The sequence below is a fragment of the Pantherophis guttatus genome, chromosome 1 (genome assembly GCF_059756535.1).
Source record: "Pantherophis guttatus breed Tessera chromosome 1, ASM5975653v1, whole genome shotgun sequence".
Lineage (NCBI taxonomy): Eukaryota > Metazoa > Chordata > Lepidosauria > Squamata > Colubridae > Pantherophis > Pantherophis guttatus.
The window spans coordinates 347764132-347781631 of NC_142063.1; the positions used below are offsets into that span (position 1 = coordinate 347764132).

The 17500-nt window shown below is 46.5% G+C and overlaps 1 protein-coding gene across 11 annotated transcripts in view; it reads left to right on the forward strand.

Moving 5' to 3' along the window:
- Window positions 1-17500, forward strand: part of MYO18A (myosin XVIIIA) — a 212522-nt gene that overhangs the window by 131628 nt on the left and 63394 nt on the right. For all 11 annotated transcript variants that reach the window (XM_087890417.1, XM_087890475.1, XM_087890399.1 and 8 more), the window contains 7 exons: window positions 3025-3134; window positions 3981-4046; window positions 5850-5978; window positions 11967-12110; window positions 13862-13951; window positions 16225-16344; window positions 17131-17242. In XM_087890417.1, the coding sequence (XP_087746543.1) occupies window positions 3025-3134; window positions 3981-4046; window positions 5850-5978; window positions 11967-12110; window positions 13862-13951; window positions 16225-16344; window positions 17131-17242 (771 nt within the window). The remainder of the gene's footprint in view (window positions 1-3024; window positions 3135-3980; window positions 4047-5849; window positions 5979-11966; window positions 12111-13861; window positions 13952-16224; window positions 16345-17130; window positions 17243-17500) is intronic.

Below are 17500 nucleotides of genomic sequence, written 5' to 3' on the forward strand. Positions count from 1 at the left end.
CATTACTAGGCAAGGGAGTCATTCAATGAATTGCAGCCCATTTTTTTGACCTTTTTTTTTGTTGTTGTTAAACGAATCACTGCCGTTCTTAAGTGAACCATGCGGTCGTTAAGCGAATCCAGCTCCCCCACCCCCATCGGATGGTTCGTCGGAAGGCAGCTGGGAAAGTCACAAACCCCGGGACGGCTCAATTGTCATAAAGATGACTCAATTGCCGAGCGTCTGAATTTTGATCTCGCGACCGTGGGGGATGCTGCAATGGTCGTAAGTGTGAAACACGGTCATAAGTCTGAAGCGGTGTAGGGTTTCCTGCCTAAGCAAGGGGGTTGGACTAGAAGACCTCCAAGGTGCCTTCCCGCTCTGTTACTCTAAATTCTGAAAAGTCATTTTCTTCAGCGTCGTTGTAACTTCGGTCACTAAAGGAATGGTTGTAAGTCAAGAACTAGGTATAATGCTCTACCTGTTGCAAATGAAAACAAGCAAAAATAATAATAATAATAATATCAAAGCATTTCATTGCTTTAATGGGCCTCCTTTAACCCTCCGAGCTCTCCCTTTGAGAAGGCTTCGGCAGGAGTTTCCTTTTATAGCTTTCCTTCCTTTTTTTTTTTTTTTTTCCTTTCTTTCTTTGCAAAAATGTTTTTGGGGTTAAACATAAGTGCCAGAAAACGAATAAAAGCAAAGGGGGAAAGTGACACAACAGCGATAAAACAATCAAAAACGAAACAAATACCTAATTAGCGAACGAAAATAGAACCTGTTTTTCTCTCCGATCCAGAGAAAATGAATCCAGAATAAACACAGGCCTTTCACATCCTGTCCGATCCTTCCTATTGCAAAATACAGGCAGACCTTGGTTTAAAACCACGCCAGGATAATCCGTCATTAAGTGGAGCGGTCGTTAAGTGAGGCCATGCAATGACCCGCCAATGGATTTTTAATGGCCTTCTGTTCCCATGATGGCCAATTGAATCACCCCGGTTGTTAAGCAAGGCATCGTGGGGACTCGACTCGTGGCTTTCCCTGCCGGGTTTCCCCGTCGATTGTGTTTTCCACAAACCCAAGAATATTTTCGGCCAATATTGATCCCCGTGGCCCCAGGAGGCTTGTAACTATTGTAAATGCAGGAATCAATCGAGCCCAAAATGTTTTTAAGTTGAGTCCTAGACAGCCACTGGTCTGAAATGGGATGGGTTCTCCTGCTTTTGAGCTGGGGGCTGGACTAGAAGACCTCTGAGGTCCCTTCCAGCTCATTCCTATTCTTATTCTTATATTCCATTCCAATTCATCCCATATACAGCAAGCTAGAATTCCATTCCATTCCACTCCACTCCACTCCTGTATTGTATTGTATTGTACTCCATTCCATTCCACTCCATTCCATTCGATCCATTCCATATTTTCTATTCTATTCTATTCCATTCCATTCCACTCCACTCCTGTATTGTATTGTATTCCATTCCATTCCACTCCATTCCATTCGATCCATTCCATATTTTCTATTCCATTCCATTCCACTCCATTCTTGTATTGTATTGTATTCCATTCCATCCGTTCCATATTTTCTATTCTATTCTATTCCATTCCACTCCACTCCACTCCTGTATTGTATTGTATTCCATTCCATTCCACTCCATTCCATTTGATCCATTCCATATTTTCTATTCCATTCTATTCCACTCCATTCTTGTATTGTATTGTATTCCATTCCATCCGTTCCATATTTTCTATTCCATTCTATTCCATTCCACTCCACTCCAGTATTGTATTGTATTGTATTGTATTCCATTCCATTCCACTCCATTCCATTTGATCCATTCCATATTTTCTATTCCATTCTATTCCACTCCATTCTTGTATTGTATTGTATTCCATTCCATCCGTTCCATATTTTCTATTCTATTCTATTCCATTCCACTCCACTCCACTCCTGTATTGTATTGTATTCCATTCCATTCCACTCCATTCCATTTGATCCATTCCATATTTTCTATTCCATTCTATTCCACTCCATTCTTGTATTGTATTGTATTCCATTCCATCCATTCCATATTTTCTATTCTATTCTATTCCATTCCATTCCACTCCACTCCTGTATTGTATTGTATTCCATTCCATTCCACTCCATTCCATTCGATCCATTCCATATTTTCTATTCCATTCCATTCCACTCCATTCTTGTATTGTATTGTATTCCATTCCATCCGTTCCATATTTTCTATTCTATTCTATTCCATTCCACTCCACTCCACTCCTGTATTGTATTGTATTCCATTCCATTCCACTCCATTCCATTTGATCCATTCCATATTTTCTATTCCATTCTATTCCACTCCATTCTTGTATTGTATTGTATTCCATTCCATCCGTTCCATATTTTCTATTCTATTCTATTTCATTCCACTCCACTCCACTCCTGTATTGTATTGTATTCCATTCCATTCCACTCCATTCCATTTGATCCATTCCATATTTTCTATTCCATTCTATTCCACTCCATTCTTGTATTGTATTGTATTCCATTCCATCCGTTCCATATTTTCTATTCTATTCTATTCCATTCCATTCCATTCCTTTCCACTCCCATATTCTGTTCTGGGACGGGAGAGGAAGGAAAGAAAAAAATACCTCGGGGACCTCGGAGGTCTTCTAGTCCAACCCCCTGCTCAAGCAGGAGACCCTACACTGTTCCAAACAAAAGGCCGTCCAGTCTCTTCTTGAAAATCTCCAGTGATGGAGCACCCACAACTTCTGGTGGCAAACTGTTCCACCGGTCAATCATCCTCACTGTCAGGAAGTTTCTCTCCTTGATTAGTTTCCAACCATTGTTTCTTGTCCTGCTCTTTGGAGAACAGGTGGACCCTCTCATTCCAGATGTCTGGTGGGACAGTCACATTTTGTGTCCAGGCAGGTTGGCCCTTTCCCTGCCTCCATCAGAGCAGCCCCCTGCTGCTCTATCCCCCTTCTGCCCCCCAAAGCCCCCTCCCCTTCTGACACCCCCCTTTCTTCTTCTCTCCCTCCCAGGCTACCCTGACCACATGGCCTTCGCCGAGTTCCGCCGGCGCTTCGACGTCCTGGCTCCTCACCTGACCAAGAAGCACGGGCGCCATTATATCGTCACGGATGAGAAGAGGGTACGCAGGCTGGAATTGGGGAGGGGCTGGCTGGGCCAAGTGGACGGGGGTCGGGTTTGGGGTCTGGGTCCTTAGACCTCCTTACCCCAAGACCTGGGGTAGCTGCACTCACGAGGGGGGCAGAGTGCATAGGATGAGCCTGGAGCAGGGATGAAATCCAGCAGATTCTGACGAACTGGTAGCGGAAATATTGAGTAGTTCGGAGAACCGGCAAATACCACCTCTGGTTGATCCCAGAGTGGGATGGGAATGGGGATTTTGCAATATCCTTCCCCTGGAGTGGGGTGGGAATGGAGATTTTCCAGGATCCTTCCCCCGGAGTGGGGTGGGAATGGGGATTTTGCAGTATCCTTCCCCTGGATTGGGGTGGGAATGGAGATTTTGCAGGATCCTTCCCCTGGAGTGGGGTGGGAATGGAGATTTTGCAATATCCTTCCCCTGGAGTGGGGTGGGAATGGGAATTTTGCAGTATCCTTTCCCTGGAATGGGATGGGAATGGGGAGTTAGCAGTATCCTTCTCCTGGAGTGGGGTGGGAATGGGGATTTTGCAGTATCCTTCCCCTGGAGTGGGGAGGGAATGGAAATTTTGCAGTATCCTTTCCCTGGAGTGGGGAGGGAATGGGGATTTTGCAGTATCCTTCCCCTGGAGTGGGGAGGGAATGGGGATTTTGCAGTATCCTTCCCCTGCCACGCCCACTAAGCCACACCACGCCCACAGAGCCGGTAGTAAAAAAATTTGGATTTCCCCACTGGCCTGGAGTTTTTGGGGTGGAGGGGAACGTGCTCTCTGACCCCCCTTCTGCTTTCTCTCTCCCCCCACCTTGTCTTCCCCCCCGCCCCCACCAGGCTGCGGAAGAGCTGCTGCAGTCCCTGGAATTGGAGCAAAGTTGCTACCAGATGGGCTTGAGCCGGGTGAGATGAACAGGGCCGAGAAGACCACCGGGGGGGGGGGTATCTTTTGGGTGGGTGGGTGCGCAACAGGAGGGTAGTCAGGACAGGGGAAGTTCAGGTAGTCCTCGACTTAACGACTAAAATTGAGCTCAACATTTCCATCGCTAAGCAAGGCGGTGCTTAAGTGAGTTTCACCCCATTTTATGACCTTTCTTGCTGCAGTCGCTAAGCGAATCACTGCAGTTGTTAACTTAGGAACGCAGTTGTTAAGTGGATCCGGCTTCCCCCCCCTCCCCCTTTGACTTTGCTAGTCAGAAGGTCGCAAAAGAGGATCACTTGACCCCGGGACACGTCATATATACGAGTCAGTGGCCAAGCGTCCGAATTTGGATCCCGTGACTGTGAGGATGCTGCAACGGTCATAAAAGGGTGAAAAACGGTCACTTTTGCCAGTGCCGTTGTAACTTGGAACGGTCACTAAATGAATCTTTATGCCCTGTTGCTTCGCTCCGTGGTCACGTGCCCAAGATTTGGGTGGTTTTTCCGTTCCTTTCCAGCCAAAAAAACCCCACCAATTCAAATGGAACAGGTTCGCTTAACAACCACGGCGTTCACTTAATGACGGAGTTCACTTAACGACCACAGCATTCGCTTAACCATTGCAGGCTTTGCATAACAACCCCGTCGTTCACAAAAATGGCCGTAAAATTATTTTGTTACATGGGTGCCTCGCTTTAGGACCAGAATGACTCATCACCGGAGTTCCGGGCTTAGTGACAGTCGTAAGCCGAGGACTGCCTTGTTCCCAGCGTGTCAGCCACCCACCCACCCACCCACCTCCTCCTCCAAAAAGCATTTGCCAAACGCAGCCAATTTCCAAATTCTGCAGCGTGTTATAATTTGCCGGGGAGGTGTGTTTCTCGGGCGGGGCGCATTCCTCCCTGCCTCGGACGCACCCCGTCTTCTTCCCGAGGAAACCTGGAATGTGCAAACGAGCCCAGAGTCACCCCCACCCCGTCTCCGAGCCCACCCGGGGCCTTGCGCGGGCTGGGGACGATGGGCACGGCGATCCCACGTGCGCCCTCGGTGGACGGACGCCAGGCAAAAGCTGTTGGCAAGAGAGACGCGATGAGGATTCTGGCTCTCGTCCTGCGAGCACGCACGCACACACACACATGGAGTGGCAGCGCTCGGGGGTGGTGGTGAAGTCAGCCCCCCTGGCATGCCAGGAAGATGCCCAGCCCCCCCTCCCCTCCCCTTCCAGGGAGGGGGCGGATGGCTGATTCACTCCAGGAGGAGATTCGAGACGCTTCCTCGCAGCCACCAAGTTATGGGGAGCTTCCTTGCCGCGGCTCCTGCCAAACGGGGAGCATTTAGCCCTCGCAGCCTCGGTTAGAAAGGGGGGGGTCTCCTTCCTCCAGGCCTCCAGGCCGGGGGGGGGGAAGGAAAAGGGCCCTCTCCATGCCCTGCCCCCCTGGCACCTTGGAAGCCCGTTCAGCACCCGGATTGGGGCATCGACTCTCCCTTTTGCCCCCTGCCCTGGTCCAGGGAATCGAACCCTTGCGGTTCCTTTTCACAATGTGGGCCCTCGGAGGGCCTAAGCGGGGCCCCTGGGGGACCCCTGCATCCCCCCTCCCAAAGGAGGACCCTTCCTCAGCCGAAAACCCCCTCTGAAGCTCCACATTGAGGGCCAGCGGGCGTCCGAGCCCCGTTTTCTCCGTGCGGGAGCCTGCCCTGCGGCCGGGACTGACCCCATCTTTCGGCATTGCCCCCCTCCCACTTCTCTCCTTCTGCCCCCCCCCTACCTCTGCTCCCCCCCCCCAGGTGTTCTTTCGGGCAGGGACCTTGGCTAAGCTGGAGGAGCAGCGGGATAAGCAGCTGTGCCGAAGCATCACCCTGTTTCAAGCCGCCTGCCGGGGCTTCCTTGCACGCCAGCACTTCAAGAAGAGGAAGGTAGGTTGTGTTGGATGGAGTCTGTCTGTCTGTCTGTCTGTCAAGGGGCAGGTTTGTAGCCTGGGGCTCTCTGAGCTCGTCGGTTTTCCTGGCAGACGTTTCGTGACCCAACTAGGGAACATCATCAGTGCACTGATGATGTTACGCAGTTGGGTCACGAAACGCCTGCCAGGAAAACCGACGAGCTCAGAGAGCGCTGACGACCGCACAGTTCTTTTTCTCCTTCTTTCTTCTCTTTCTCCTTCTCTTTCTCCTCCTTCTCCTCCTCCCCTCCACAAACACCACATCACCGCTGATGTTCTTACCTAGTTGGGTCATGAAACATCTATACGGAAATCACCAAGCTCAGAGAGCACTAAGGACCCCACAGTCTTCTTCCTCCTCCTCCTCCTCCTCCTCCTCCTCCTCCTCCTCCTCCTCCTCCTCTTCCTCCTCCACAAACCCTCCTCCCTTCTAGCAGTGATGATGTTCCCTAGTTGGGTCGTAAAACATCTGCAAGAAAATCACCCAGCTCAGAAAGCACCAAGAACCCCAGCCTTCCTCCTCCTCCTCCTCTTCCTCCTCCTCCTCCTCCTCCACAAACCCTCCTCCCTTCTAGCAGTGATGATGCTACCTAGTTGGGTCGTAAAACATCTGCAAGAAAAGCACCGAGCTCAGGGAGCACAAAGGATCCCCCTTCTTCCTTCCTTCCTTCTAGCACTGATGGCATTACCTAGTATGGTAATGCAATGTCTGCAAAGAAATCACCAAGCTCAGAGAGCACCAAGGACCCCACAGTCGTCTTCCTCCTCCTCCTCCTCCTCCTCCTCCTCCTCCCTGCAAACCCCCCTCCCTTCTAGCACTGATGATGCTACCTAGTTGGGTCATGAAACATCTGCAAGAAAATCACTGAGCTCAGGGAGCACAAAGGATCCCCCTTCTTCCTTCCTTCCTTCTAGCACTGATGGCGTTACCTAGTATGGTAATGCAATGTCTGCAAAGAAATCACCAAGCTCAGAGAGCACCAAGGACCCCACAGTCGTCTTCCTCCTCCTCCTCCTCCTCCTCCTCCCTGCAAACCCCCCTCCCTTCTAGCACTGATGATGCTACCTAGTTGGGTCATGAAACATCTGCAAGAAAATCACTGAGCTCAGGGAGCACAAAGGATCCCCCTTCTTCCTTCCTTCCTTCTAGCACTGATGGCGTTACCTAGTATGGTAATGCAATGTCTGCAAAGAAATCACCAAGCTCAGAGAGCACCAAGGACCCCACAGTCGTCTTCCTCCTCCTCCTCCTCCTCCTCCTCCTCCTCTCCCCAACCCCCCCTCCCTTCCAGCCCTGATCACGTTACCTACTTTGGGTCGTAAAACATCTTGCAGCTCAGGGAGCGCCAAGGACCCCTGTGCCTGGGTATATCTGGGCGTGCAGATATCTCTTCCTTAAAAGTCAGGCGAGGCAGAAATGCAGTGACTCACACGTACAACACACACACACACACACACACACACAGAAACACACAGAAACACACTCCTGCCCTCCTCCCTCCACTCACTGCTGTGTTTATGCCTCTCTTCTTATCCTAAAATGGGCAGCTTTGCCTCTTCCAAAAAAAAAATCTCCGGCCGGGAAGTAGAACTGTGGGCTCCATAAGGAAACCATCTGAAGTAGCAGCAACGGCAGCAGCTTCCCTCCCTCCCACCCCCATTCCACTTGTTCCCCCCCCCCACTCCCCACTCGGCCTTGAAAACTGCCTCTTCAGCACTGCCAACAGGTAGGAAGGGAATTGTGTGCTCCCCGTGCCTCTTCACCATTCTCCGTTGTGCAAGGTGTGTTGGTGTGTAATTTGTGTGTAGGTGTGTATGTGTGTGCGGAGAACCACCTTGTCTTTCCTGGAGAAAGGAAGGCAAGGTAGGTGGGTCTGGGGGCCATTGTGGGGGGGGAGCGGGGGGCTCAGAAAGCAGTGCAAGGGGCTCTCTCTCTCTCTCTTTATTTTATTTTAATTCATTTGTTTATATTTATTTATTAAATTTCCGGTGCCCCTCCAAGACGACTCAGGGTGGCTTCCAGATCAAAAGATTTTTTTGCTCGTTGCACAAGCTGGCAGAGGTTTTTGGGGTGCAGCTGTGAAGAACTGTCTGTGGAGATTCCCCCAGTCATCCAGGCCGAAATAAATAGAGATAGATAGATAAATAGAGAGATAAATGGAGAGAGAGAGAGATGAGATAGATAGATACCAGATAGATAGATAAATAGATATAGATGAGAGATAGATAGAAGAGATAGATGAGAGAGAGAGATAAATAAATAAATAGAGATAAAGGAGAGATAAATAGAGGTGCCTTTTTTTTCAAGAGGTAACCAAATTTTCTGGTTTTTTTCTTTGAAGGCGTTTCGCTTCTCATCCCAGAAGCTTCTTCCGCTCTGACTGAATGGTGGGGAAGGGAAGGATTGATACTCCTTGCAGACAGCTGGTCATTTGCATCCTTTTAGAGGCTCCTTAAGGCCCCTTGGAGGTTTACCTGTGTCCTCAGGGTCACCTGAGTGGTGCAAATGGGTGTGGAGCCTTTTGGGAACTGCTGAAAGGATCTGTGTTGTAGACTGGAGATAGATGAGGTCCTATCCCTCCCCCTCTGTGGAGGGAGGGCTGTTCAATTTGGACACAGATGGCCTCTTGGACCCCTCTTTCAAAGCAGCCCTCCTCTCTGCCCAAAATGTGGACTTTGCTGCCTTCAAAAGAGGGGCCTGTGTCTTTTTTTAAATGCAAATGGAAGGGCTGAATCGTATCCAGATCTGCTTGTTCTCCTTCCCTTCCCCGCCATCCAGTCAGAGCTGAAGAAGCTTCTTGGATGAGAAGCAAAACGTCTTCAAAAGAAAAAAACCAGAAAGTCCAATTGCCTCTTGAAAGAAAAATGCACCTTTGGGACAACTGTTAAGATAGGGGCCAAAACAGGAGGCAACATGCCCCCTCCCCCTTATTCTAAGCCACAATTCATCTCCCTTTGTGAGTTATATTTTTTATCCGGCCTTTTATTCCTTTTTACAAAGAACTTAAGGTGGAGAACATATCAAATGTGTGATCCTCCTCCTGTTTTTCCCCCTGTCAACAACCCTCCCTCTTGTTATTGATTGATTGATTGATTGATTGATTGGGTCGATTTATATGCCGCCCTTCTCCGGAGATTCAGGGCGGCTTACAATGCGTTAAGCAACAGCCTTCATACTTTTGTATACAGTATACCTGCTTAGTAGGGCTTTCGCCCCCCCCCCCAAGTGGTGTTCTTTTTTTATACAAAGTCATCTTATTGCCCCCACAATCCGGGTCCTCATTTTACCTACCTCAAAAGGATGGAAGGCTGAGTCAACCTTGAGCCTGGTGAGATTCGAACTTGCAGTAATTGCAGGCAGCTGGTGTTACTTTAACAGTGCTTTAGTCTGCTGCGCCACCGAGGCTCTTCTCTGAGTTCAGAGGCCTGGACCTTCAGGTGGGGCCCTGGGTTTTCGGCAAGATTAGACCATTTCCCCCCCAAGAAATGTCTTTTCAAAAATCAGACGATAATAAAGGTGCTCCATCCATCCAGGGCTGGAGGTTTTCCAGAAAAGATTGGACAAAGATTGGATTTCATCTAGGGTGGCATAAGGATGCCTGCTTGGGCAAAGAGGTTGGACTAGAAGACCTCCAAGGTCCCCTTCCCTTCCATCCCTAGGATTCTTTGACCCGTAGCCCTTCACTTACGACTACAATTCAGCCCAAAAACTCCGTTGTTAAGCAAGACAGTGAAATGAATTTTGCCCTATTTTTACAACTTTGCTTGGCACGGCGGTTCAGTTGAGTCACTGCCGTTGTTAAGTGAGTCACACAGCTGTAAGCGAATCTGGCTTCCCTGTTGACTTTGCTTGACACAACGCCACAAAAGGGGATCGAGTGACTCCGGGGGCGCTGCCACCGTCATAAATACGCCCAGAGTCTTTTGGGAGTTGGGCGGCATAGAAATGCAATAAAATTAAATTAAATTAAATTAAATACGAGCCAAACATCTGAATTCTGCTAAGTGTCAAGAACAGTCATGAAAGTCCCTTCTTTCAGTGCCATTGTAACTTCAGATGGTCACTAAAGGAATGGTTGTAAGTTGAGGACTATGCTTATAGAGAGGAAGTGGTAATACAGGTTATGCTGTAAATTGCCCATAGTCACTCTGAAGTGAAGTGAGATGGATGGCAGAGAGATAGGTAGGTAGGTAGATAGATCAATCAGTGGAATGAATGGAATGGAACAGCAGAACAGAATAGAATAGAACGAGATAAATAAATAGAGATAAATAGATGAGAGAGAGATAGAGAGATAGAGAAAAATGGAGATGGATAGATGAAGGAGAGATAAATAGAGAGAGATAAATAGAGATATAAAGAGAGAGAGTGAGAGAGAGATGAGTGAGAGATGGAGAGATAGATGAGCGATAGAGAGAGAGATATAAATACATGAGAGAGAAAAAAAGAGATAAATAGATAGATAGATAAATAGATAAATGGAGAGAGATGAGAGAGAGATGAGATAGATAGATACCAGATAGATAGATAAATAGATAAAGGAGAGATAGATAGAGATGGATAGAAGAGATAGATGAGAGAGAGAGATAAATAGATAAAGGAGAGATGAGAGAGATAAATAAAGAGAGAGAAAAGAGAGAGATAAATAAAGATAAATAGATGAGAGAGATATAGATGAGAGAGAGAGAGATAAATAGAGAGCGAGATAAAAAAGAGATAAATAGAGATGATGGAGAGATGGAGAGATAGATGAGCGATAGAGAGAGAGAGATATAAATAGATGAGAGAGAAAAAAGAGATAAATAGAGAGATAAATGGAGAGAGAGAGAGATGAGATAGATAGATACCAGATAGATAGATAAATAGAGATAAAGGAGAGATAGATAGAGCTAGATAGAAGAGATAGATGAGAGAGAGAGAGATAAATAAATAGAGATAAAGGAGAGATGAGAGAGATAAATAGAAAGAAAAGAGAGAGATAAATAGAGATAAATAGATGAGAGAGAGAGAGATGAGAGAGAGAGAGAGAGATGAGAGATAAATAGAGAGATAAAAGAGATAAATAGAGATGAGTGAGAGATGGAGAGATAGATGAGCGATAGAGAGAGATATATAAATAGATGAGAGAGAAAAAAAGATAAATCGATAGATAAATAGATAAATGGAGAGAGAGAGATGAGATAGATAGATACCAGATAGATAAATAGAGATAAATGAGAGAGATAGAGATAGATAGATGAGAGAGAGAGATAAATAAATAGAGATAAAGGAGAGATGAGAGAGAGAAATAGAAAGAAAAGAGAGAGATAAATAGAGATAAATAGATGAGAGAGAGAGAGATGAGAGAGAGAGAGAGAGATGAGAGATAAATAGAGAGATAAAAGAGATAAATAGAGATGAGTGAGAGATGGAGAGATAGATGAGCGATAGAGAGAGATATATAAATAGATGAGAGAGAAAAAAAGATAAATCGATAGATAAATAGATAAATGGAGAGAGAGAGATGAGATAGATAGATACCAGATAGATAAATAGAGATAAATGAGAGAGATAGAGATAGATAGATGAGAGAGAGAGATAAATAAATAGAGATAAAGGAGAGATGAGAGAGAGAAATAGAAAGAAAAGAGAGAGAGAGAAAAGAGAGAGATAGAGATAAATAGATGAGAGAGAGATATAGATGAGAGAGAAATAGAGAGATAAAAGAGAGAGAAATAGAGAGAGATGAGAGAGAGATTACCTATCTATCTATCCCTCTCTGAGAGGTGAGAGAGAGAAATGTAGCAAAACAGAGCCAGCATGGTCTTCTCTTCAGTTGAGTTCTTCCTTTGGCCCTTTTTGAAGTCTTGGGAAGGATCACGGAGAAGGGCCGAGGGGTCTCGGCCTGTCTAGGGGAAGGGGCTCTTCTTGACCTGACAAGCTTTCCCCCCCCCCCTTCTTGTCACCCCCCCCCCCCCAATGCAGATCCAGGACCTGGCAATCCGCTGTGTTCAGAAGAACATCAAGAAGAACAAGGGAGTGAAGGGCTGGCCTTGGTGGAAGCTCTTCACCACCGTCCGGCCTCTCATTGAAGTCCAGCTCACGGAGGACCAGATCCGGGCCAAAGATGTGCGTGGGTCTCTTGGCTGGAGAAGGGAGGGAGGGAGGGAGGGACCTTAGGTTGTGGGTCTTTAAGAACGATTGGGGAGGTTGTCTGGTTGACCATTGATCCTTCTAGCCTAGTGTTCCTCAACCTTGGAAGCTTGAAGATGGGTGGACTTCAACTCCCAGAATCCCCCAGCCAGCAGCGCTGGCTGGGGGATTCTGGGAGTTGAAGTCCACCCATCTTCAAGCTTCCAAGGTTGAGAAACACTGCTCTAGCCCAAGGCCTCTCAACCTTTGGCTACGATGGGTGGACTTACACTCCCAGAATTCCCCAGCCAACAAGGGTCGGATCAGGTTCAAGAGAAGATTGGGCCTCCGTTTCTCAAGGATGGTATAAGGACTTTGGCCCTGGGCCAGAAGGTTGGACTAGAAGACCTCCAAGGTCCCGTCTACATCCACCCATCTGAAAGCATGCTGGCTGGGGAATTCTGGGAATCGAAGTCCAACCTGGAAATATGGTGGAATTTTGGGATAGTCAACGATCAGTCCAAAAAATGCCTTACCTTCAGAAGTTGTGGATGCTCCATTGCTGGAGGTTCTCAATAAGAGATCGGACAGCCTGACATTCTGAAATGGGATAACGTCTCCTTCCTGAGCAGGGGGTTGGACTACCCTTCCAGCCCTATGATTCTAGGGGAAGGGAGGGAGGGAGGTAGGAGAAAAGAGGGATGGAGGGGGAGGAAGGGAGGAAATAAAAAAGATGAGGAAGGGAGGAGGGGAAGGGAGGAAGGAAGGAGAAAAGATAGGAAGGAAGGGAGGGAGGAAGGAAGGAAAAAAGATATAGGAAGGAAGGAAGGAAAGAGGAAGGAGGGAGAGGGAGGGAGGAAGGAAGAAAGGAAAAAAGGGAGGAGGGAGGGGGAGGGAGGAAGGAAGAAGGGAAAAAAGATAGGAAGGAAGAAAGGAAGGAAAAAAGAGGAAGGAGGGAGGGGAGAAAAGAAGGGAAAAAGATAGATAGGCAGGAAGGAAGGAAGGAAAAAAGATGAAGGAGGGAGGAAGGAAGGAAGGAAAAAAGATAAGGAAGGAAGGGAGGGAGGAAGGAAGGAAGGAAAAAAGATATAGGAAGGAAGGAAGGAAAGAGGAAGGAGGGAGAGGGAGGAAGGAAGGAAAAAAGATAGATAGGAAGGAAGGAAAAAAGGAAGGAGGGAGAGGGAGGGAGGAAGGAAGGAAGGAAAAAAGGAAGGAAGGGAGAAAAAAAAGGAAGGAGGGAGAGGGAGGAAGGAAGGAAAAAAGATAGATAGGAAGGAAGGAAAAAAGAGGAAGGAGGGAGGGGGAGGGAGGAAGGAAGGAAGGAAAAAAGGAAGGAAGGGAGGAAAAAAGATAGGAAGGAGGAAGGAATGAAGCAAGGAAGGATAAAGGAAGGAAGGAAGGAAGGAAAAAGGGAGAGAGGGAGGGAGGGCATGCAATGTGTAGAAGCTCCTGAGAAGGAGATCCAACCTGGAACTTAGGAGAAATTTCTTGGCCATTAGAAGAATGAACCAGAGCGGAAGGAATTTCCTCCAGAAATTGTGGGTGCTCCATCCCTGGAGGTCTTCAAGAGAAGGTGGGGAAGGTGGAAGGACCCTTGCCTGGGGCAAGGGGTTGGACTAGAAGACCTCCAGGGTCCCTTCTGGGAGGCCACCTTCCCAATAAGCCCCCCGCTTCCCAGTCCAGGGGCCAGAAAATCAGGCGCCCCAGAGTTGCTCTCGAAGCCTCCTTTCCCTTTTTTCTCCCTGCAGGAAGAAATCCAACAGCTGAAGGTCCGCTTGGAGAAGGTGGAGAAAGAGCGGAACGAACTGCGGCTGAGCGGCGACCGCTTGGAGAGCAAGGTGAGGCCGCGAACCCCCCCCTCCCCTCAACCACAGGCGGTCCTCGACCTACGACCGTTCGCTGAGGGACCGTCCGAAGTTACAACGGCACTGAAAAAAAGCGACTTATTTTTCACAACCCCTTTTTCACACTTTACGGCCATTGCAGCCTCCCCGTGGTCACGTGATCGAAATTCAGACCCTTGGCTCACATTTGACTCACACTTACGACCCGGTGTCCCGTGATCCCCTTTTGCGACCGTCTGGCGAGCAATGTCAATGAGCGAAGCCAGATTCCCTTAACCACCGTACTGATCCGCTCTACAGCTGTGGCAAGGAAGGTCGTAAAATGGGGCAGAACTCAGTTTTATTTTATTCAATTTATATACCGCCCTATTCCCGAAGGACTCAGGGCAGTGAACGGGCACAAGATAAAAAATACATCATACAAAAGTTAAAATAAAGTTATTGCTTAACGCATTGTAAGCCGCCCTGAGTCTCCGGAGAAGGGCGGCATATAAATCAAATTAAAAAAAAGAAAAAAAAAAACCAATTAAAAGTACATTAAATAATTTTGGCCCAAAATTTAACAACAGTTCAATTTGTTTAAACAGTTTTAACAACTGTCTCGCTTAGCGATGGAAATATGTGGGGCTCAGTTGCAGGTCATAAGCCGAGGACTGCCTGTGCAATCATGGGTGGCATTTGCAAGTTCCCTGGGCTTTTAGGATGATGGACATGAGGACAGACGGATCTTGAGAAGATCGGAGGGAGCAGGAAGGAGATTCTCCTCTTCCCCTGATCTGGCTTTGGATCTACCCAACCATCGCTGCTCCGTTTGGCAAGCAGCATCTCTTCAAGGCTGATGAAATTCATTAATTAAATTTATATGCTGCCCATCTCACCAACAAGGTGACTTCAAACTTGTGGACTTCCACTCCCAGAGTTCTCCAGCCAGCTATGCTATATTTTATTTTATTTTATTTTATTTTATTTTATTTTATTTTATTTTATTTTATTTTATTTTATTATTTTATTTTATTTTATTTTATTTTATTTTATTTTATTTTATTTTATTTTATTTTATTATTTTATTTATTTTATTTTATTATTTTATTTTATTTTATTTTATTTTATTTTATTTTATTTTATTATTTTATTTTATTTTATTATTTTATTTTATTATTTTATTTTATTTTATTTTATTTTATTATTTTATTATTTTATTATTTTATTCTTTCTTTCTTTCTTTCTTTCTTTCTTTCTTTCTTTCTTTCTTTCTTTCTTTCTTTCTTTCTTTCTTTCTTTCTTTCTTTCTTTCTTTCTTTCTTTCTTTCTTTCTTTCTTTCTTGCATTTATATGTCGCCCTTCTCCAGAAGGACTCAGGGCGGCGAACATTAAAAACATGTACAACAAAATCCCATTTTAAACCAAATTAACTAATAAATAATAAAACCCAGAATCAGAGTCAGCCTATTTGCTTGAACAGCCAAGTCTTCGGGGAATGAATTTTTTAAAATTCATTTTAAAATGAATCAGCTCCCCCCAGAGATAAGGAGAGTCCAAGACCTCGGTGCCTTCCGCCGTGCCCTTAAAGCCCACTTTTTCCAGCAAGCCGGGCTGGCTTAGGAAGAAATTTTTTAAATTTTTAAATGTTTAATTGGTTTGTGGTTTTTTAAATTTTGGGCCAAATTTATATAGATTTTAATTGTTTTTAATATTTGTATTTCATGTTTTTAATTCTGGCTGTGCACCGCCCTGAGTCCTCAGGGAGAAGGGCGGTATATAAATTGAAAATAAATAAATAAATAAATAAAATAAATAAAACAAATTTCTATACATAAATAGTCAAATCAATAAATAAATTCCATAAATATTTTTTATCAGCACATTCTATAAATAAGTAAATAAATAGGAAATAAATAATTCTATAGATAAATAAACTCCTTTTTGCGAATAAATAAATTTTATGTAGAAAGAAAGAGAAAGAAAGAAAAAGAAAGAAAGAAAAGGGAAGGAAAGGAAAGGAAAAAGAAAGAAAGAAATTTTAGAAAGAAAGAAAAATAAATTTTAGAAAGAAATAAATGAATGAAAGCGATCCTTAAATTAACCCAATCTGTCCTTTAAATCCAGTGGCAGGGTGTTCCACAGAGCCAGATGTTGGGAGGGGACCTTCTAATGCACCTGGGATTTTCCTCTGCCGATTCTCAAAGAGGGAAAGGAATTCCAGGGGGGGTTCCATTCCCCCCACCTCAGCTTTTGGCCAACCTTTGGTTTCCTCCCCCCCCTCTCAGGTCGCAGAGCTGACGTCGGAGCTGACGGACGAGAGAAACACGGGAGAATCGGCTTCCCAGCTTCTGGACGCAGAGACAGCCGAGCGCCTCCGGGCGGAGAAGGAAATGAAGGACCTGCAGGTCAGCCGAGAGGTTCAGGGTCGGGGTTGGATTCACAAGTGACGCTCAGGGTGCCTCTGGAATACAGGTAATCCTCGATTCACGACAGCTCGTTTAGCGACCGTCCCAAAGTTACAACGGCATTGGGGAAAAAAGGTGACTCGCAACCCTTTTTTCACACTTAACAACCGTTGCAGCATAACCTATCACGCGGTCACTTTCTCCAGGGCATTTCTTGTCGCATCGAATGGTCACTAAACGAACTGTTGTAAGTCAAGGACTACTTGTAGTCATGACGGCGATGTTGTTAGCAGCGGTGTTTCCAGTCGTAGCGTATCCAAAATGGAAACGGCCGTCTTTAAAGACAGGTTTGAGTAGCGATATTAAAAAACAAAAACAAAACAAAAAATTCCTTAAGAAAATTGGCCCATTTCTGACTCGGTTATGCTCAATGCTGCGCCATGCGCTTCCGAAAACAGTTGCTGAACCTGGGTGATGCAAATGGGGAGCCCTACAATTTGCCACAAAAAAATCACAACACGCAATTCCTCCTGTCTCCGTGGCCGTTTCCAACCTCAGGTCCGAGGCTTTTAAATCAGAGGCTTTCAAATTAGGCCCCTTTAAAGACTTGTGGACTTCAACTCCCAGAATTCCCCAGCTGGCTGGGAATTGAATTCTGGGAGTTGAAGTCCACAAGTCTTAAAGTGAGCTAAAGAACCCCTGGACAGCACGCCTTCCTTGGGGCGCAGCCCTGATGGTGGGGTGGCCATTCCTCCTGACCCTCTCCGACTCCCACCCCCCAAACAGGCCAAGTACGATGCCCTCAAGAAACAGATGGACTCCATGGAGATGGAAGTGATGGAGGCTCGCCTGATGCGGGCAGCCGAGCTCAACGGGGAGATGGACGATGACGATACAGGTGAGCCTCCTGGTCAGCTCTTAGGCAGCCAGTTCTCGCCTCTCCGTCCCCTTCGGTGGCTCCAGGCCTTGCGGTTAGGTTCTTGCAGAGTTGGACCAGGGGTCATTTATGGAAAAGGGGCAGAAGTGATGGCTCTAGGACGATGTTTCTTGAACTGGCAACTTTAAGATACGTGGACTTCCACTCCCAGAATCCCCCAGCCAGCCTGCTTTAAGAGGGGAGGACTCCAACTCCCAGAATTCCCCAGCCAGCCTGCTT